Genomic DNA, 23,540 nt, shown 5'->3' on the forward strand with positions numbered 1-23,540 from the left:
AAATCAGAGGAAAGGTAGGAAGCAGGGGACAGGGAGACTGCAGGACTCAAGTGATATCCCCGGGGTGAGTTTCCTGTTTCTTTTTTGCTCATATATTCTAGACATGGAACTAAAGTATCTGTCAACCCAGAAATATCAAAAGATAAAGACAAAAGAAAGATGTTGCAAAAAAAAAAAAAAAAAAAAGCCTGCTCTCTCGAGTCAGAGGACCGGGAAAAAGTCAGCTTCCCAAGACAGAAAATTTTTAGGCATTAACTACTCCCGAAAACACTACAGAAAAAACTGTGTCCACACCATCCATGACAGCAAAGATCAAATGGGGAGTCAGTGCTTCTCCCCTTTCTTTGCTATAATCAACATCACCTCATCCCTGCACCCCAGTTAGGGTGGTTCATGGAGTAATAAATCATTTCTACCACACCCTTACCTGTGATATCAGTGGAGACCACATAAAGGGCCTGCCTGGTCTTCTAACCAGGGCCACCTCTTCACTCTGGGAGGGTGTCAGGGACGACCTAGTGGTGACTCAGAGCTTTCACCACTGTTCAGCAGTAAGGAGGTCACTTCCACAGCAGTGTTGGTGGAAGCCACCCAGGGACAAATAATGAGGGACTCCTGCTCCTCTACTAGGGTGGCATTAGTGGAAGGCTAGTAAATAGCCTCTTCTTCTAAGATGTTAAAGGAGACTTAGTCAGGAACCTGGACTTCTACTCCTACCTAGCAAAAGTGAAGCAGTGCCCCTACCTCCCTTGCCAGAGCAATACCAGAGGAAACCAGACAAATCAGAGTCCAGTCATCATAGGATAATTCAATGCACAATTACAAACAACTGAGACAAAAGAAATAGAAAATCTTAGGAAAAAGTAAATAATATAAAAAGGAACCAAGTTGAAATTTTGGAAATAAAAAAAATGTAACAACCAACATTTTTACAAAAAGTTAATGAACTCAACAGCAGCATAAACTTGATTGATAGAATTACCTGATCTGAATAAGAGAAGAAAAGTAGACTTAAAAAATTAACAGAGCCTTAAAGAGATGTGGGACTATAATGAAATACCTATTCATATCAGATTCCCAAAGGAAAAGAGAAAGAAGTCCGGGCTGAAAAAGCACTTGAAGAAATAATGCATCTCCAAGGCCCCTAATTTGACAAATCACACAAACTATAGATTCAAGAAAATGAGTATACCACCCCCAAACAAGACAGACACACAGAAATTCATACTAAGATATACTATAATAAAACTTTGAAAAACTAAACTCAAAGAAAAAAAATTTTTATAAGTAATGAGAGAGAAACGAGACCTTTCCTAGAAAAGGGGAACCATTTGAATGACAGATTTCTCATCAGAAACCAGAAGGAAGAGGCACAACACTTTTCAAGTGTTGAGAGAAAAGAACTTTTCCAACCAGACCTCTATATTGAGCAAAAATATCTGAAATTAGGGGAAAACCAAGGCATTCTCATATGGGGGAAATTTTAAGAGAATTTATCACCAACAGACATATCCTAAAAGAATGGCTAAAGAAAGTTGTCTAAACAGAAAGAAAATGATTTAAAAAGAAGAAAACCTAGATCCTCTCGATGAAAGTAAAAATACCAGAAAGTATAAAAATAAGGAAGTATGATACATTTTACTTCTCTTGGGTTTTCTAAATAATGTTTGATGGTTGAAGCAGAAATTTCCGATGTGGTTCTCTATATATACATAAGTATTTAAGACAATTACATGATACACAGACATGGTGATAAAGGGACTTGAAAACAGGCAAGGTTTCTACACCTATACCATCAAAATAAGAAAGGAAACAGAAATTACTATAGTACCTTGAGACATCAAAGTAATAATAAGAGAATACTCTGAAGAACACACACATTAATCCTACAAGCCTGATGAAATGGATTAACTCTTTGAAAATCAGAAAATTTCTTCCTACAATTGAGAATCAGGCAAAGATGTTTACTTACAACTGTTATATTCAATCAGTATGAGAAATTATAGCAAATGCAATAAGGCAAGAAAAGGAAATAAAATTTATAGTGATCAAAGGAAATAAAAATTATGGCAAATAAACTTCCATATTTGCAGATGATTGTATACATAGAAACTCTCTAAAACCTAGAGAAAAACTTCTAGACTACTTAACAAGTACAAATCAGAAGATCATAGCATAAAAAAATCAACTTTATTTCTCCTTATAATCACTGAACATGTGGACACTGAAATTAAAAATACAATCAAAGGGGCTGGGGTTGTGGCTCAATTGGTAGAGCATTTGCCTTGCATATATGAGGCACTGGGTTCAATCCTCAGCACCACATAAAAACAAATAAATAAAATAAAGGTATTGTGTCTGTCTACAACTGAAAAAAAAATTTAAAAATACAACCAAAATCACCCAAATAAAATTAAATACTTAAGTGGAATTCTAACAAAACCTGTATAGGATATAAGTATATGAGACACATAAGTCCTGAAAATTATAAAAAGCTGATAAAAGAAATCAAGAATGTCTAATAAAGAGACACAAATGTATTCATTGATTAGATGACTCAACAAGGTAAAAATGATTCTTCTCCCCATATTGATATTTGGTAATTGATATTTGATAATTGATTATTGATTTATTGTAATTCCTATCAAAATCTCAGTAAGATTTTTTATAAAGATTATTCTAATACTTAATGGGAAGGCAAAGGAATCAGAAGAGTAAATGAGTATACCATTTAAAAAGAATAATCAAGTAGGAGAACTCAATTCTACCTAATTTCAAGACTTACTATGTAGCTATAATAATTCAAGATGGTATTAGAAGAGGGTTAGACAAGTAGATTTAGTGCACCAGACCAGAGAACTCTGAAATAAACCCACATAAATTATTCCTACCTGATCTCTGACACAAAAAAATTATTCAACTTGAAAATGGACAAAAGACATGAAGAAACATTTTACCAATGAAAACATACACATAAAGAAATAAGTATGTGAAAAGATGTTCTTTAGCCATGAGGAAAATGAAAATTAAAACCATAGTGTTGCATCTCTCCACACCTCTCAGAAGAGCTAAATTTTTTTTAAAAAGTAGTAGCAATAACAAATGTTGTGACGATGCACAGAAACTGGGTCACTTATACGCTGCTAGTGGGAGCAAAAAATGCTACAGCCACTCTGGAAATAGTTTGGCAGTTTCTTAATGAAAACGAAACCAAATATATTACTAGGAAATGATCCAGCCATCATACTCCTGGGCATTATTCCAGAGAAACAAAAACTTATGTTCATTCGAGAAACCAACACACAAGTAAACAAACACAATGTGTTCATGGATTGGATGAGTCACAAACACATACACAAACATTCACAGCAGCTTTATTCACAGTAGCCAAAAGCTGGAAAGAATCCAGATATCCTTCAATGTGAGAATGATTAAACAAATTGTGACACATCCATACGAGGGAATATGACACTGCAATAAAAAGGAAAGGGCTGTTGACACATGTAACGACTTGGAGGAATTTCTGGGGAATCATTCTGCATGGGGAAAGAATGTGCCTAAAGATTATATATTGCATAATTTCACTCACATAATTTTTGAAATAAAAGAAAATTAGAGATGGGGAACAATTTGGGGGGAAAGAGTTTGGGAAGGATGTTAGTCAGGGTGGTTATAAATGGGTAACAGGAGCCACAGTTGCAGTGATGGAAATGTTCTGTACCTAGACTGTACCACCGCTTGTGATATGGGAGCTATAGTTTTTGTAAGATGCTACCATTGGGGGAAACTGGTAAAGAATGCACTCTCCATGTATTATTTTTTACAATTGGATGTGAATGCACAATTATCATAAGACTTAAAGTTTAATTTTAAAAACATGATGGTAAAAAAGAATTTAATTTAATTTAAAAACCGTGGTGGTCTAAATGGAACACTATGGAGAAAAAAATCTAGTGGTCAAAGCAGCCCTCCATCAGCCCTACAACGTTTGTCACGATACTCCCTGTCTACTCTGATGAGTTAGGACCAAAGGGAGCCTTAAGAAACTTGAAATGAGGAATAGCAAGGGTTTCTATAGTCCGGCATAGACTTTGTGCTTGGCGACACTCACATCCCTGGGACTGTGCTCTGTCGCCCACTTGCCTTTAATTTCCCGGTCCTGTTCTTCCACCCTGGAACACACGGTCCTCGTCAGGCTCTCCACCACCGTGTGCATCAGATCGAATTCGGCAACGTTGTACACGTGCGTGCTGTCCGGTTCCGAGGCGATTTCCTGCAGCTCGTTCAGGTCAGCGTTTTTCACCCCTGGCATTGAGCACAACAGGGACAATGGTGACCTTCATGTCTCATTGGAAAGAGCAACTGCAGGGGGCCTGGCTTGACCCAGGCTGTTCATTTTGATAAATAATGAAAATTTTTATTTTAAATTAAAACACATGCATGCTGGGTGTGGTGTTGCACACCTGCAGTCCCTGCTATTCAGGAGGCTGAGGTGGAAAATTCTCTTGAGCCCAGGAGTTTGAGGCCAGCCTGGACAATGTAGGGAGTTCACATCTCAAAGGGATGAATGAGCCCACCGTGGTGGCACAGGCCTGTAATCCCAGTGACTCAAGAAGCTGAGACAGGAGGATCAGGAGTTCAAAGCCAGCCTCAGCAAAAGCGAGGCATTAAGCAACTCAATGAGACCCTGTCTCTAAATAAAATACAGATAGGGCTGGTGATGTGACTCAGTGGTCAAGTGCCCCTGAGTTGGATCTCCAAAACTCCACTCCCCGCCATCCCTGCCTGCCAAAAAAAAAAAAAAAAAAAAAAAAAATTACATTTATCAAAGGAAATGAATGATTAAATAAATACATAATAAATATACACATGAAATAAATTGAAAAATATACCTAAATCTTCTATGTCATAACAGGAGATAATAGCTTTGATTCTCTAACAAAGAATGTATATAGAAAGAAAATAAACAAGAAAGGGCCAGAGTAAGAATATGGATTGTTAACAAAATGAAAGCTATTATGTGCCTGTGACCTGACAAATGGCAGCTGGGACTACTATCTCAGGTCCCGACTGGTTATACTTCCCCTGCTGATAGACTTGCAGGCTTAGAGTGGGTCGAAAGCATCTGCTACTTTAAAGAGACATGTTTCATGTCAGATTGTTTTTTTAAAAGTCAGCTTCCGAAGACTTTTTAAAAATGATTAGATAGTAATTTTTCTCAGTACATCCTAACAGGAAGATCATTTAATGAAACTAACCTCTGCTTTCATAAATACTGCAGAAGCAACAGTAATTAAACCAGGACTCTATACTATCAAAGCTTCTGGTTTAAATTTCTGTGAAATAAGGTTACTTAAATTGAGAGATATTCCTAGAATGAAAATCACATACATTTAAAATTATTATTATATAGGAGTGAGCCAAGAGAAATCTTAGGGGGAATTTGTTTCTAGCATATTCAAAACAACTTGCTGCCTAATAACCAATGAAATTTTCCTTGTGCAAAAAGGAAGTTCCAGTCCTTCCACAATACCTACTGAATGCCATTATCACAGGCCAAGCAAAATCCCGAGTCTCTGTAACATAGCAGGGAACAGAGAAGGGCAGAGAGCAGTGGACACTATCACTTGGAAGAATGTTTACTATGCCCACAGCATTGAGTATTTTACATATATTAACATGTAAATTATTACATATTAATAATAAGCTGTGAGGTCGGCATTATTGTTTCTGCCAACTTCCAGATGAATAAATATGCAGAGAGTTTAATTCACTTGCTCGAGATTACACAGCTAGTGAATGTACAGCTTGGATTTTATTATGCCACGCTCCGTCTCAAAAGAGTATATGCTAAAATTAGTAAAGTTTTACCATTGCAATTAGAGGTAGAAAAGGAGAGGTCCAAGGTTAGGTTTTATGGGTATTAAGGTAGATTTATCTTTCCCAAGCTTTAGCAGACAAGAAGGGTTTCTTTACAAATCCCTGTCATTTCAATCATCTGGAAGTATTAAAAGGAGGTAGTCTGGAAGCAAGGAAGAGAGATGACCTGGAGCAATATGAATTACTTCTTAGATGCCTGGCCGTGCCAAGTAACTTAGCTGTCAGTCTGGACATATTGAGTAACAAAGCATTAGTTGTCTCTGAACTTTTCTCTTTAGAAGGTTTTAAGATAATAAATACAGATGATTTCCAGGTAATTTCCAGAGGAAAAAAATAGTCCAAGTCATATCTGGATGAATTCACTCAAAAATTTTGTTTAAAAACTCATCCATTCATTATTAACAAGAGAAGAGAATGGAGGGTAAACACACGAGCTAATCCCCCATGAATTTAAGTCTTCTGTAGAGATTTCCTTTATTGGATGAAGGGATAAGAAAATAAAAAATAAACCTCTGTGATGTTTTTTGCCTGGGGATTTATTCTAAAATGCACATATGATTCCATATTAATTGAGTGCACAACTGAAGCAATCAGCCACGGGTGCTTTCTCATGACACTCAGTTGAAACTGACAAGTTTGGACTCATAAGAATATTCTAAGAAACATATCCTGAAATTAATCAATTTTCCTTTCTGAATAAAATAGTTTGCCTTGCAACTGCATGGAAAAGAAAGAAAATGGTGATAGTGACTTTGAAGGAATTTATTGTGTAAGGATTTTGCTTTGCCCATCTTTGTGCCCCAGCACACACCACAATGCCTAAAACACAGTCAATAAGCAAATACTTCTTGAATAAAGCATTCCAAAATTCACATTTTGAGCAGCAAACCAATAATGGGTCAAAGGAATTTTTACTTTCATTGATAACTATGAAAGATGTATTGTGTAACTTCAGAATGATAAATATTAATGCCAAGAAAGTTTAAATTAAGTTCCAGGACCAAATTTCTCATTTATTTTAAGGACTGAAGTTATCATATAGTTAAAAATCACTTAGATTATTGTCCATTTAAGTTCCATAAGTGTTCTAGTAAATATGGAAAATATTTAACCGTCCTCTTTCTGCTCAGATTTGTGATGTTTGCCAATCACTGCAGTATAAATATGTAACTATGATTTATTTCAAACTATCCAAGTGAGGTCACAGGATACTGATGTAGGAAGAGATGTGCACAATTGGTTCTTGCAAACTGGTCTCAGCCGCTCCTGCAGACCACTGAGATACAACACTGCCTTCCCCTCCACAAAACACAAACACATTAAAGTAATAAACTTATAATTTACTGAAACAAAGTTGGAACACAATACATTCTTTTCCCCCTAGATTTTTTTATTCTATGTTCTGTGAATGGCAAATATAACCATGCCAACTCTATATGATAAGATGCCTCATTTATCTGCATAAAAATAATATGCTTCTCTTACATGTATCTTTCATGAGAATTTGGATTTTCAATACTAAGGGTAATATTGCTATTTCAGAAATCATTGGGCCATCAAATCATTCCATAAGCATTTTCTAAACATTTGTTTTGTGTCAAGCACTGGGTTAGGTGATAGGAATGAAGAAGATGCAATCTTCCCCCATAAGGAACCCATTGCTTAGAAATGCTATAGAGATAAGAAAAAGAGAGGAAAGAACACAGTTTCTACAACTTTTGCAGCTGTTCTTAGACTGTTCTTGGCTGGACACTAGTGAAAAACAGATACCAAACACAGTATGTCTGTCTTAATTGATATATAACTCCAAGTGGAGTTCATTGCACAAATTAATGGGTTTCACATGACATTTCCATATTGAGGATATCATGCTTTGGTCATATCTATACTCCCTTTTAAGGGGTTAGTTTCAAATCAGTAATACTGCATATCTAGAACTCCAGGCTTTCTTTAAATAGCTGCAGGACATTAATTCCTTGAAAATAATAAATTGGTTTTGCCCTAGACAATCAGAAAAGAGATAAACTGATCCTAAAGAGAATGTCCTAACTAATTAAATGGTATCAGACATGCACCTGACCTTTTATGTCAATTCATGCTTTTCATGTGTTATGGTCAATATCCCATCTAGAGGTCCTGTCACTGTGCAGTACATGACAGTTTGCAACACTCTCATTTTAAATGCAAGGAAGTTGGGATCTGAGAACAGCTGACTGTGAGAACCAGAACTAGAAAGCACTCGGGTATATGGCTTTCCAGGAACTGACCCTTGCATTGCATAACAAATGAATCAGTGGGTGACTGGGTCCACAGCGGAAGAACACATACCTATAGCAAACAGTTCTACACCAGACTCACGAAGGTTTCTAGATGGTGGAATAATATCATCTTGAGATTTTCCATCTGTGATTAAGATGCCAATTTTGGAAACTCCAGTCCTTGATCCTGCTTCTGGTTTAAAGCTATTTTCAAAAATGTAGCTCAAAGCAAGACCTGGGAGGAAAACAAGGAAAAATCAACACAAAGCTACTGTCTCTAATCAAAAGCCTTCTGATTCTGAAAAATGTAACCACAAGATGCATAACTTATTGAACTAAAAGAGGTTTTATTAGATGTTGAGTCTTCATTTTCAAAATGACCTTGTGCTTGACAAATCTGAAGAAAAACGAAAATCCATCTGAATAAAGGCAATGAAGTAATTGAATAGTGCATCTTTGAGACAGACTATTATATACTCTTAATTGAATATATTGACATAGAATAATGCACTTCACTTATTCAAATGATAACAAAATACCTCTCCTAGGTGTATCTTTCATGTGCATTTTGATTTTTAATACTAAGGGTACTGTTGCTATCTTAGAATTCCTTCAGTCTATCAAATCATTGCACAACAATTTGCTGGACGCTTGTTCGGTGTCAAGCACTAATGATAGGGATGAAAAATCAAAGTGACACCTGACCTGCTGTTAGTCTACAGCTATGTTCAAAAATGTAGTTCAAAGCAAGAGCTGAGAGGAAAACGAGGAAAGATAAACAGAAATCAACCGTCCCAGTGCGTCCCAGTGATTTCACCCCCAGATGAGAGGAATAAATAGAGAAGATTCCTGGCCTCTGCCTGCCACTGTGGGCTTTCACAATATTTTACTTCATAACTGTAGATGCAAAGACACTGAATTCATGGCAATAGACGCTAACAGAGCTTGTGTTCAAGAAAAACAAACCTTTATACTTATGATGAAACAATAACTCCCACAAAAATTAGTGACTGTCCAAAATATTATCACTACACTTTCAATTTTGTTCATGATGTTCTAAGAACCAAAAATTTCTCTCTCCCTTTCTTCCTTCCCCTCTTCTCCCACTCCTCTCTGCTCCCCCCGCCACAAGTAATGGGAACATATCTAAAATCATAAAACTCCTACCTTCTGAGACAAATTCCATTCACAAAGAAATAAGAAATACTGCAATACTGTTACAGCATTTGTGCTTAATAAGCTTCCATTTTATTAACAAAAATTCTGCTACATTTTGCATCAAAATAGCAAAGAATTATCAAGATTTCAGTGGCTTACCAAAAAGTCAATAAGAGAATCTTCATTATTAAAACTGAGTGTCTATATAATGTGTTAGGCAATAACTTGTACTAGGGTTAAAATAAGCAAGAACAGGGCTTGAGGTGCATGCAGCTCCATGGTACAGCACTCGCCTAACATTCATGAGGCCCTGGGTTCAGTACCAGCCCACAAAAATTATTATTATTAATAATAATAATAATATAATAATAATAATAATTATAAACAACAAAACTACACAAACCCTTTGGATAATTATAATGTCAATATTATTATATGAATCATTTTTCAAAAATGCTAATGAGCCAAAAGTCCATAAATATTTTCTTGATAACTACTGATTTCAGAATAAGAGCAAAAAAAAGTACCTTCTTTAAAAGTAAGAGAGAAATTTATTTTAATTTAAGTGTCAGGGTGAATATACATGAAAAGAGGGGAAAAGGAAGGAAAATGAACTAATAAAGGCCAGCAGGCTGCTGGCCTGGGTGATTGCTTTATTTTCTTCTAGCCCAATAAACCCCTTACAGGGACATGAAGTTCCTACAGTAGAACAAATGAGAGGTCTGGGGTTTAACTCTTACCACTGAGTTCAAAGAGCTACCTAAGAATTACAGGTGCTGTTTGGTTAACAAATCAGTATGCTAAGTCTTTAAAAGTAGCCAAATATGGTAATACAACTTTATTCTTTGGAAATAGATGTTGCTTAAAACGTGGATTGAGAGAAACATACCTGTTAGGGTATTCCCTCCCTTGTATGGAAGGTTCCGGACAGCTTCAATCACTTCATCTTTTGTGTTGAAGGCATTCAAGTGCCATTCTATTCTGGGATCACCACTATACTGTGCAAGGCCTGGAAAAGATGAGAAATTCCACAAGCAATGATGTGTTGCTCAAGAATGTCACAGACCAACCACTCAAGAAATCAGAAGGGGTGAGGGCCTAATTTTATACAACATTTTCTTTCTCTTGTCTTGACTATAGACTTTCAAAAAGAATTCCTGACATCAATTAAAGAAATTAAGTTTATGTATGCAGGAGTAGAAGGAGGATACAAATTTTCTAACCCTATAGAAGTTAGCACCTAATTAGGTATTTGACATTCAAAAGAAAAAAATCCCTGGTCACATATGTAGATAAAAGGTCTAGAATTATTTGTTAATATTAAATCTCAAAGGAATGATTTTCCTCAATTTTGCTATTTAAATATGAGTTAAACTATGAGACTTTATATTATAAAAATATATTATTTTATTATTTATAATATTACTCAAAGACTTGCAATTTTTTGCTTTTAATCTTGGCTAGCAATAACTTAGCAAAGGTTATCTTGTACTACTTCCATTTTTTTTCAACATTTCCCTGGATTCAGCTGTCTTTTTTTTTTTAAATAAAACCTGCTATGTGACAAAAATCATAAACAGGCTATACCTTTAAAATTTTATTATTGTTATTAATAGAGAAGATTCTGACTTTTCAGAAAATTAAAATGTATTCAATAATTAATTGGATGATATTGCCATAGCAAAAATTAGTTAGGAATAAATAGTTATTGATCTAAACATGCACTTTAAGGAACAGCAGTATAGTTGCTACTGTAATTCTAAATAAAAGTCAGTTTGTAGAGTTTTCCAGTGGTTTTATATTGATAGCTGACTACTATTGTCAATAACAGGAGATATACCAATTCGTGTCTTCTCTGAGCCCACATTGAACGCTGTAACCAGGTTTTCCAAGAAAAGCCGAACCAGTCTGAAGTTGAATCTTCCAATACTCCAAGAACCATCAACCAAGATTATAATATCAGCAATCGCTGGAGTTTCACAGAAAAATTTCACTTCTGTGAAGCAAAAACCAGAAAAGCACACATGTTAGTTACTGTTGGAACCTCTAAAAGACTTTCTTTTAATGTCTCTCAAATAACAGTGCTAAGGTTACAATAAAGTTCCCATTAAAGCAGTCATCTTTTTACAACCCTGCCCTTAGATGCATTCTTACTAGGAAAAAATTGTGGTAACGGTTGGCAGCAGAGTCAGTGTTCTGGAAATAGTTAGCAAAATACTGGCAGGTTCCTGCCAACCTGGCATCTCATCCTTCTGAGTGTTTTAGAAAGTAGTGTCTGTACAAAATCATCCAACTTTGGGCTCTGGCCTGCAGATTCTTTCCAGGAAAGGTCTTAGCAACACCAGTGTAGGTCAGTCACCCAAGATGGGAAGATGACCAAGAAGCCAAAAGGTGGCTCTCCTAGTCTGGTAAGTCTATGCTGGAGGAAGTGATAGGAAAGAGAAATTTTCCCAAATTCAAGGAAAAGTCAAGGCCAAGCATTTAATCTAAGAAAGGTACACAGACCTCTGCTAAAGTAGAAAGTTTTCTGGAGAAAGAAAATTGGAATACAACCCAAGAATTTCCTCTAATTCCAAAAAAAAAAAAATTGTATATTGTCCATGCAAGATTCTCTCCTTGATAATTATCTAAGTAATTGACTTTCTTTTGTTGGCGGCAGGTACCAGGGATTGAACTCAGGGGCACTCAACCACTAAGCCACATCCCCAGCCCCATTTTATATTTTCTTTAGGTCTCACTGAGTTGCTTAGCACATTGCTTTTGCTAAAGCTGGCTTTAAATCGCAATCCTCCTGCCTCAGCCTCCCTAGTCGCTGGGATTAGAGGCCTGAATCACCTTGCCCAGCTAAGTAATTGACTTTTTAAATGGCTCTATGAGGACTCTAGATAATGATCCAGAAAAGGATGCCTAGTGACTGGAGTAGCATGACAGAAGCTTGACCACCAGAGAATGTCCCCCACCCACAGGAATCCTGGGAGATGAGAGTAACCGGCCATGTTTTTGCTACAAGGAGCAGGCTGCTTGACTAGCTGAAAACCACCACTTCTGTTCACAGACAGCCAGCATGAGGGAATACTCTTGAAGTGTTTTACAAATCCTTTAAGACGTCATGGTATTTTTAGTGCCTTTAGGAGCATTGCATCATACTCTAGTCTGTGCTTCCAAAGGACTGCTTGACTCGGCGGCAATTTCATATTAAGAGAGGAGATCAAGCTGCGTGTGTGTATGTGTGTGTGCATATGTGTTTATCCACTTTGTCTCTTGAAAGCCCAGAAAATCCCTACTTAGTTTGTTTCCTTGGTATATATCCAAAGGACTTAAAATCAGCATCCTACAGTGACATAGCCACATCAATGTTTATAACAGCTCAATTCACAATAACTGAGCTATGGAGCCAACGTAAGGGCCCTTCAACAGATGAATGGATGAAGAAAATATGATATATATACACTATAGAATATTACTCAGCCATAAAAAAATGACTTTATGAAATGTGCCAGTAAATAAATGGATCTGGAGACTGTTGTACCGAAATAAGCCAGTCCCCCAAAAACCAAAGGTCCAATGTATTCTCTGATATGTGGAAGCTAACCCACAATAAGGGTGGGGGCGTGAAGCGCATTGGATGAGACAAAGGGGAATGAAGGGAAAGGAGGGAGGAAAGGAAAAAGAAAGACAGCGGAATGAATCTGACATAATTTTTCAATGTGCATATATGAATACACCATAGTGAATCCCACCATTGTGTACATCCACAAAAATAGGGTCCTAATTAGAATAAGATACAGTCCATGCTCGTATAATTACATCAAAATGGATTGTACTGTCATAACTAAAAGAACCAATAAAAAAAAAACTTAGGGTTACACCCATTGGAAGATGGGCATTACTCTCAAATTTCAAACTTTAGTTGTTAAAAGGCATTGTTTACCATGTACGTCCTGCTAACTAATTAAATTTGTAATATGAAAAAAAAGACAAAAAATATTTAAAATATAATTTATATATTGAAAACCAAAGCACAGGTGTGTTAAGAAACAAAACCAATATGTTTATAACCTAAAGAAAAACAGCTGAACTACTATGGTTGGCATTGGCAGCTTAATATGCCTTTGCACCTACCACACCACTTTGCCTTAAAGGGTCTCGTTTTTTTTTTTTTTTCCAGAAATAAATATGCATGGAACATCTAGATACTTTTACCAGATGGGGGGGAATATATTTGCCAATGAAATACTCCAGTCTCCTATGGAGCTCAACAGTACACCTCACTCCAAAAGTTAATAGTTTATATTTTTTGGCAATAAATTCCCATTTTTTAATAGAAGAAAGCTACCAGCTTTGTATCTGGGAGTCAGCCCTACTGTAACAAACCAAGAAAAGTCTAAAATGGAATACTGCCACGAATCATGGGATAAAAATTAATGTGGGTTTTGGACATAAGCAGGGAAAATTGAGGTCTGATTAAGCTTTAAGGACCCATTTCTCTAATTTTTTTTTTTTCTGGGGAAAGCCTACTCCCAAATGAAGAGTAGTTCTTTTCCAAAACTGCTAGAAATACTCACACAATTGTTAAGGAACAATGCAGAAAAGCTCTTAGAAAGAAACACTTTCTGTTTATGTGGAAGAGGAGTAAGAAAACTGGTATTTTATGTTTTAAAAAATGATCTCCATTAAGAATGCTCTGTTTATTGAGTACATTGAAGTCATAGTAACTTAGAGATATAAAGAAGATCTAGCCCAGGTAAGGTATAAAATCAACTGACTATAAAACAAAAGATAACTTTAATAATACTAAAATTTCAAAAACACCTTAAAATAAAAAAGATAAGTTCAACTGGAAAAATGCCTGTGTAATATATAAAACCAAAAAAGAATTTATATTAAGAAACATAAACAGATTTTATAGAGAACAGAAAATATACATGGTCAATAAATGAATGTAGAGGGTTTTCAAGATGGCAGAATGGAGGTCATTTTCCTGGCTGCTCTGTGGTGTGAAACCCAGAAAGCAGATAGGCAGCCCCTCAGCAAGGTGGGTGAACAAAAATGGGGCTGGGGGTGGGGTTATACTGGAATTTAATACTGTATATTCAAAGCAGATTAGGGACTCAGGAGGTTAGATATAATAAGGAAGAAATCCCCAGCGTTACAGCTGTCACTGCAGCCAGAGGCATGAGCCACAACAGTCCCTCTGTGAGCAAAGTAGAAGGATAAGGGAATTAAAGAAACCCATATTTTTAGGAGGCCTGAGGCATGTCTGGGTAAGGAGAGTTTAGAGATCAAAGACACTGTCTGACTAAACTGAAAGGCACACTGAACACAATAACCTTGTGTGGGGGACAGGGGGAGCCCCATTTCTCCCACCTGCATGTGGAGGAGAGAGGAAGGAACTATTTTGAAAGCACAGCACAGTGGCCAGCAGCTGGGGGAGCAGATTCCTGGCAAACCTGAGTTTGGCCCAATATATAGGCCTGGTAAACCGACATTGCACTCCATAGAATGTGCCTAAGTGACCAGGAGAAAATCAAACATGGAGAGAGGTTTACACAGGAGACAGTTGATCCTATAAACCCATCTGGCTCTCCCCTCCCCCTCTGATCCTGCCGCTTTCAGGACCAGCTGGAAAAATACCTGTGTAATATGTTAAACCAAGAAAAAGAATTTATATTAAGAAACATGAACAGATTTTATAGAGAATGGGAAATATACGTGGTCAATAAATGAATGTAGAGGGTTTTCAAGATGGCAGAATAGAAAAATAGAAAAGCACCTGGCCAGGAATTTGAAAGGGCAGGGGTGGAAGAGATTGAGTTTGGAGACTGAACCCACCCGAGACCAGAAAATGTGGGGGCTGCCAGTGATCCAGTGGACTAAGAATTGGCTCCTCCACCACATGAGTGGGACCAAGGGGTGATCTCTGGGATGCAATCTTCCAGTGTGCACTTGCAACTGCTGGGCCCTGGAGGTGTGCAGATTTAAAATCTCCAGACCAGCGGGAATGGTAGTGCACACCTGTAATCCTAGCAGCTTGGGAGGCTGAGACGGGAGCATCACGAGTTCAAAACCAGCCTCAGCAATGGCAAGGCTTGCTAAGTAAAACTCAATAAGACCCTGTCTCTAAATAAAATACAAAATAGAGCTGAATGCAATATCCTTGTGTTCAAAGAGATGTAGCTCAGTGGTTGAATGCCTCTGAGTTCAATCCCTGGTACTTAAAAAGTAAATAAATAAATAACTCCAGACCAATTGGCATTCAGCAAAGAGCCTGGAGTATATCTAAGCCTAAACCTTGACTCCAGAAATTCTGCCTATAGGATAACCTCTCTTTTCTAACAAACCCCCACCCCCAGGGTGGAGCAAGCATCACACTCCAGACAACCTCACCTATCACTTCTGAGAGGGAAACTGAAAATCCTTTGAACTCCAACAGAGATGATTCTTTAACTTTTCATCAAGATTTTTCCTTTTTTCTTTTCTCTGTTTAATTGACCTTAATGGTTCAGAGCCATTTATACATATTCACATTTGTTTTTTTATTATTATTATTTCTAGCATTTCTGAAGCCATTATTTTATGGATCATTTTTTATGAGGACTAGGAAGTTTGATACACATATTTCAGTTTTGCTTCGTAGTCTGTTATTTTTATTTTTAATTTTAAAATGTTTAATTTAAATATATTTTTTGTCTTACATATCTCTTTCCCTTGATTTTCTTTTTCTCTTTTCTGCTGTTAACAGTCAATCTCTATTATTCTCTCTTTCACTCTTTATTTTTTACTTATATCTTCTCTCCTCCTCCCTTATAATCATCACATCCTAATCACTTCTGTTCTCTCCCTGTCCAACATTCAAAACTGTAAACCCATTTGTAAATTCACTGTTTTTATTGTAGGCAATTGTTGGCATTACCTTCTAAAGTTAAATATTGAACCAAACTTATCACCTAGCAATCCACTGTTGAGTCTACAACAAGGGAAATTCTTTCACACATACAACGGGAGATAAGTAGATGGAATTTAACAGTAGCACTGTTCACAGTAGTAAAAAGCTGGAAACAACTCAAATACCATTAATATGAGAGAGGATCATTAATTATGGCATTGAATGGAAAGTAATATAACAGCAAAATTAAATGAGCTATTTCACTGAAATACAGCAGTAGGAAGGAATCTCAGCAACCTACTGCCATTTGGAAAATAGCAATATTTGGTGGTTGAAAAAAATGTAGGTACAAGAACATTACATTTAAATGTGATGGTAGACCTAGGTAAAAAGGACAGCAAGGGAACAGGAAAGAAGGGATCCAAGGTGGACTGCTTGGGTGAGAGGACCATGGATCTGGGGTAGTGCCAGCACCAGGTGGATAGATGTGGGTGGTAGTCAAAATCTGAGATCTTGAGGAGGAAGGGTGGGCTGCTTATTATGCCACACACACAAATATTCAAACTAACTAATTAAAAGAAAAGTGAAGTAATCCTACCTGGCTTGCAGAAGACATTATCTAGGAAAATACTTTTATGTTTATGTCATATAATGCAAGCACCCAAAATCCTAAATGCAAGCTATAATTTCAGCATATTGTATTTGAAATTAAGACTGGTGCCCTGTTTCCTAATTTAAAGTCCAGCATCTGTTACATCAGCAGAAAGATGTTCTTTTCAAGGACTTCAGATGTCAAAATCTACTACTGGTTCTGTATTCCAAAGTATGATTTTTCTACATACTCACAAGGGAACTATAAAAACTTTTTTCCCCAAAGGTCCTAAACCCAGGTTATTACTCTAAGATAAATCCAAACACAATGAAACCTAGTGGCTATTGTCTGTTGTAACAAGCACAAAGGCAGCGCATAGGTCTTCAGGCGGGTGAGTGTGGGTGGACCTGCCCATAGACAAGTGTCACAATTGTCCTGTCAGCAGGTTTACCTTTGCCAGAGGCATCTAGACACTTCAAGTTTCCTAACCAAAGCTATTTAAAGAGATTTAAAGCTGTTATGTTCAAGTTCTATGATTACACATCTCAAACATTATTCTAGCTGCTCTAGTAGATATTTTGAGAAATATACCCAAATTCTTTTCATGATAAAACAAGCCCAGTTTCAAAACTGAAGACAAATACTATCACCTTCCACTGGCAAACACCTTATCCATCTCAATATTCATTAAGGGAAAGAGGCCAATCAAAAAGAAAATAAGCAAGTGACTTAAAATGAATCAGATGGTAGGGGAAAAAATACATATGCCTGGGGGACCAGGTTAATATTGCATAAAATCCAGTAGCAAAATATAATTTAAATTGCATTAAAGATGAATAAGTAATATACTCTTATTGTTAAAACAATATTCAAGGCTGGGGTTGTGACTCAGTGGTAGAGTGCTTGCCTAGCACGTGTGAGGCACTGGGTTCAATCATCAGCACCGCATAAAAATTAATAAATAAAACAAATGTCTTATCAGCAACTAAAAAAATTTTTAAAAAAACAATATTCAGTGATTCATTTTTAAATAAACTAAATACTTTTTGCTCTCAATATTGTATGTACAGTTAAAACATAGAGAAATATTGTACACTTTGGATATTTGCAATTTTTTTGACAAACATCCTAGTCAGTAAGTTTTTGCATACACCAAAAAGAAAAATAAAGTTAAGCAAAGGGATAAGGAGAATGACCTCTTGAATTATATTCTATTTCAGCTTTTGGCAGAACATGAACTTTATCAAAAACACAACTCTGAAAAAAAAACAGAAAGAGTAAAAATATAGATATATGCTTTAACAGCTAAATGCAACACTCAATATATGAGGCAGACTGCAAAGCTCACAGCTGTCTGATGTCAGAATCAAAAGGAACAACTGCACAAGTAGAGAAAGAACAGTTCTCACTCAGTTCTGCACCTTCTAAAGCTGCAAGGTAAGAAAGCCTGGGAGAACTAACAGTTTCCTGCCATTCCATATCTGAAGGCTACATTCATCATTATATTAAACGGCGTGCCCTTCACATCAATCTATTGATTTAATAGATAGTACTATGAGACAGGTACTATTATTATCAGTCCTGAAAATTATGTCATATAAGAATTCTGTGATTTGCCCAAGGTGTCAGATAGCTAAGTGGCAAAGCATGGATTTGAACCCAGGTAACATGTCCCATATCTCATGAAGGCACTCTACAGCATATACACTTAGAAAGTGTGGTGGGGGAACAGTTGTGGTTGTGTACAACTATAACCCAGAGACTTGGGAGGCTGAGACAAGAGGATCGCAGTTTGAGCCCAGCCTCAGCAACATAGTGAGACCCTATCTCAAAATAAACAGAAGAGGCTAGGGATGTAGCTCAGTGGTAAAGTGCCCCTGGGTTTAATACTTGGAAGGAAGGAAGGAAGGAAGGAAGGAAGGAAGGAAGGAAGGAAGGAAGGAAGGAAGGAAGGAAGGAAAGAAGGAAGGGAGGGATGGAGGGAGGGAGGGGGGAGCCTCTAATATAAAGCAGTGTCTCTATAGATAGGCTTGCCCTGCTGTGGCTGCAGCTAATATGTGTTCTCTACAAGCATCTCCAACTGTCTGTCCAGAACTATTTTCTCCTTTAAAGATATGCACTTGGTGCAAAAGTAGCCTGTAAAAAGTGGCTCTTTACTGATAATTTCATACTAATTTAATCGTGTTATTAACATAATGAGAAATTCTAAATCTGTGTCTGTTAATTTGAGATTGTACAACTAATTTCCCAGATGAAATTTATGTGTATATATATATGTATGTATATATACATATATATATATATATTTTTTTTAAACTGTGTAGTACCAAGAGCACTGTTCTAGGGAACAAGGAACGTAAGGAATGTGACAAATTTCCCCTTACAGGCAGTTTAAATTCCCAGTAATATAAAATAACTATATTAAGACAACATACATTCAGATTTTTTAAGGGGCCTATAAAAATAAACAAAATCTTATTATCTTATAAAGAGTAACTACATGTGAGGGTGGGGCTGCTATTTTAATGAAAATGGTATAAAATTACCAAATTAAAAGTCTTCCCTTTAAACCACATTAGTTCTTTTGTCTTAATGGCATTTAGATTAAAGATCTAGTTTGGGTTTATGTAGAAATGTTTACAGTGTATTTATGGAGAAAAATATTCATCCATACAAGTTAATGAAAATACAAAAAAATAAAAAGGACTACAGGAGTTACAGGACTTTTTCTGCCAGGTAAACTCTTACTCATCCTTCAAAACCCAGGTTACCCTTCACTATCTCCATGAATATTTTTCCACTGCCCCCAGATGGGACTCTAAATACCCTCATTTCCTTCCTTGAATTTTTATATAGTTACTGTACTTGTTACAATGGAATATTGCATTTTGCAAATATTTCTATTTCCCTGACTAGACCTCGAACACTTTGAGAAGTAAGGAATTTTATGCATTACCTTTTTAGATCCTTTGGGCTGCTCAACTCTTGTCACATCATTGAATGTGAACTAAATTGAATTGTGTTCTTTAAAAAAATAATGTTTTCATGTAATTCATAACTTAAGCATTAGAGAAATGAACCATGATAGTTCAGTTAAATGTGGTCTCTCCTGCCCTGCCATGCAACTGCACTGGGAAAACAGGCTACAGTTATTTAGAGATCAGGGAGGTTTTATCAGAGTTGCTTATCTTCCTTGATGTTTTCCCAATGCTAGTGGCTAAGCTGAATGAAAAGCAAAAGTGTACTATTTTTACTCACACTGTCTTAATATACAGTCAGGAAACCTCATAATTATTTCACCACAACTAGTCTAGGATTCATTTAGTGGCTTTGAATTATTTTTTTCTATGCCACTAGCAAAATATATAGCAAGGCCATTCATTAATCAAGACATTTGAAGAAAAAAAAAACTGTGGTTGCAGAACAATTTTTCACTTAAGTCTCCTGTGAGGTTGACTTCAAGTTTCCTAACCAAAAGCAAAAGAAAATCCCTAAGAATTTGGTGTAGTAGAACTCTTGGAAGCTCACTGTTACCAAGCCATGATTGGCTACAGACTTCTCACTGAAGAGACATTTAAAAAAAAAAAAAAGAGTTAAGATCATTTTCTATTTGTCAAGAGCTCAAATTGTTCTAAGAGTTTTCTGATACATTGGCATATTCTGTTTCTTACAACATTCCCACAAAGAACCACTACTGTCCTCATTTTTTGGAAAATGAAACTCAGATTCAGAGAGGATCGGTGATGAACTCATTGGTTACTAGCAGCTAGGACAGGACACCAGGTCTTCTAAATGTTTGGTCCAATCTGCCTTTTCTAATGCACCATGCTTTCTTTACCACAGTTGTCCTCACAAAGGCAGCATGAATGGTCACCGTTATATGAAATAGCATTGGACTAGTGGATGTGGAGCCAGGGGCTCATTTCAGCTATACTTGGAGTTCATCTTCAACAAGGTGAGCTTGGTGCTCATCTAACCCAGTCTTGGTGGAGATGTACCTTTCCAAGCATCCGTGATAGATGACTTACGCTAATGTGAAACAATTCCCCCCAACATTCTCTTCCTTTACCTGCTTCTATTTTTCTTCCTAGAACTTCTTTCTTCCTAGAAATACACATGATGATTAAGCATGATGATTAAGTTCTTGTGTTGACTTGTCTGGGGCACGGGTGCCTATGCATTTGACCAAACGTTATTCTGGATGTGTCAATAAAGGTGTTTCTGGGTGAGCAGCAAAGCAGATCGCCTGCTCTGCTGTGGGAGCAACTCACAAACTCACTTCAACAGGGCAAAAAGGATGGGTGAGAGGTCCAGAGCTGCTCCTGCCTTGCTCCTGGGGCGGGGCGGGGGAGATCAGTCTTCTCTTGCCTGCAGACCTAGGTGTCAAGCCTGCTGGCTTTTGAATGGGAACTCGCCAGTAACCTCTGTGTGCTGAAATGACACCTCGGCTCTCCCCTGGGCTTCCAGGTTGTGGCTGTGACTCCTCAGCTTCATAATCACGCAATCCAATTCCATACCATAAACCTCTTTCTACCTGCCTGTCTTTTCCATTTATGCTCAATATCAATCCTAGAAGGCAGGTGTTCTCTCCCTTCATTCAGAAGGAAAGGCTAAGCAACCAGGGAGATTAAAATGTGCCCATTGTCACACACTGAGAAGTAGAAACACCAAATCCAAATCCAGGACTGACTTGCAAAGCCTGAACTGTTTAGCTGTTGTGCTGTTCAGGTTCTATCAACAAAGAGAAGCATTAGAAAGGAGAGAAGGAAGAAAGGAGAGAAGGAGGATGAAAAGGTAGAAAAGAAAGAGGGAAAGAAAGCTTCCCATGCCTCGGAATTAAAGACAGCATGAAATCAAAGCCATGGTCTCAAGTTTGACCTGGAGTGAGTTCCACCATGACAGCCTCCAGGAGTGTGAAGCTCAATGGCTGCACTACAGCAGGAAGACTGTTCCGGCTGTCACTCAGAGCCCCGCCTCTTCATAGTAACTGGCAATTACTAACCACCACATTCATCACATTTCTTCTCTGCTCTAAACCGTAAGGATATGGGGAAGACATGACAGCTGTCTTCAGATATTGAAAGGGCTGTCATATGGAAGAGGGATTAGGAACATTCTGTATGCCCACAAGGCATGGACGAGGAGACAGATCTCCACTCAATTACAGACAGGATGTCTGCTTGGGGAAACGGTGAGATTGCTGCTCACGAAAGCAGGTGCAGGACCACCCCTGATGGAATGCTCAGATTCAAGACCTCTCAACTGACTCAGCTACAGGAACTTCCAGCCCTGGTGTTTATGATTACTTCCTCCCTGCCCCACCTACTGAATTACACCTGAAATATCTGTTGTGCTTTTCAAGGCTCTCCTGAATTCAACTCCACTTGACTCATCCATGTTTATTTTTCCCTTTGTCCCAATATAATTACCTTTGTTTTCCTGAAAAGCATTACCATCTCTGAGACTTCCAATTCAATTTCTATCCCCCATCTCTCACGTATCTTCTCTGAAATCTACCTGTCTACTTTGTCTGACCACCACTATTTTAAAATGATATCTGGTCCACTTTAGAAGCCAGCACGTGACATTTCCATTTATTTGCAGTTCTGCATATAGTACTATATTATTTGACTATATGTTTACTTTTTTTGTTTAGGTGATTTTAGGTGATTTTCTGCAAAATGCAACAATTCAGTCATCCCTGTTACTCCAAATCATTAACAAATAGATTGTAAAATTTCGCAATTTCTGAAGCCAAAACACCTGCTCAATTTGATGCAGTCAACCCTGAAGGTATAGAGACAAGATGTTCAATAAAAAATCCTTCAACAAGAAGGAAGTTATCAATTGCCAAGCTCCAGAATTCCTGAGAGATGGATTACACCAAAATTTATTTCAGATAGAGATCCAATGAGGTTGCATATAGGGTCATGTACTGCACGACGGCATGTCCGTCAACAATGGATCACAGGTGATGGTGCTCCCATGGAACTATAGTGAAGCTGCAAAGTTCCTAATGACATCATAGCCATTATAATGCCACAGCACAGGTCATTGCTCACGTGTCTGTGGCAATACTGGTGTGAACAAGCCTAGTGCACCACCATTCATATAAAGGCACAGCATGTACAATCACGTGTACATACAACACTTGAAAATGGTTGGATCATTCACCAAGCCACCTAGTCTGTGTAAGTACACCCCATGACGGTTGCACAATGACCAAATTACCCAATGACACATTTCCCCAAACGTGTCCTGTGGTTAAATAAGACGTAACTCTTCATGGACTGTTTTGTGCTTAAACTAGCTGGAATGTGTTTCAGGTGAAGTCAAAAGATTCCTGACTCACCCTAAGATACCATCTCACTCCAGTCAGATTGGCAGCCATTATGAAGTCAAACAACAACAAGTGCTGGCGAGGATGTGGGGAAAAGGGTACACTTGTACACTGCTGGTGGGACTGCAAATTGGTGCAGCCAATTTGGAAAGCAGTATGGAGATTTCTTGGAAAGCTGGGAATGGAGCCACCATTTGACCCAGCTATTCCCCTTCTCGGTCTATTCCCTAAAGACCTAAAAAGAGCATGCTACAGGGACACTGCTACATCGATGTTCATAGCAGCACAATTCACAATAGCTAGACTGTGGAACCAACCTAGATGCCCTTCAATGGATGAATGGATAAAAAAAATGTGGCATTTATACACAATGGAGTATTACTCTGCATTAAAAAATGACAAAATCATAGAATTTACAGGGAAATG

The 23,540-nt window shown here is 37.4% G+C and overlaps 1 protein-coding gene across 4 annotated transcripts in view; it reads right to left on the reverse strand.

The window, feature by feature from the left end:
* Col14a1 (collagen type XIV alpha 1 chain) overlaps positions 1-23,540 on the reverse strand; it is a 198,769-nt gene that overhangs the window by 131,437 nt on the left and 43,792 nt on the right. For all 4 annotated transcript variants that reach the window (XM_071602156.1, XM_071602155.1, XM_071602157.1 and 1 more), the window contains exons 6-9: positions 11,137-11,292; positions 10,186-10,305; positions 8,209-8,373; positions 4,144-4,305 (exon numbers count right to left, since the gene is read on the reverse strand). In XM_071602156.1, the coding sequence (XP_071458257.1) occupies positions 4,144-4,305; positions 8,209-8,373; positions 10,186-10,305; positions 11,137-11,292 (603 nt within the window). The remainder of the gene's footprint in view (positions 1-4,143; positions 4,306-8,208; positions 8,374-10,185; positions 10,306-11,136; positions 11,293-23,540) is intronic.

This window comes from Marmota flaviventris, chromosome 15 (assembly GCF_047511675.1).
Source record: "Marmota flaviventris isolate mMarFla1 chromosome 15, mMarFla1.hap1, whole genome shotgun sequence".
Lineage (NCBI taxonomy): Eukaryota > Metazoa > Chordata > Mammalia > Rodentia > Sciuridae > Marmota > Marmota flaviventris.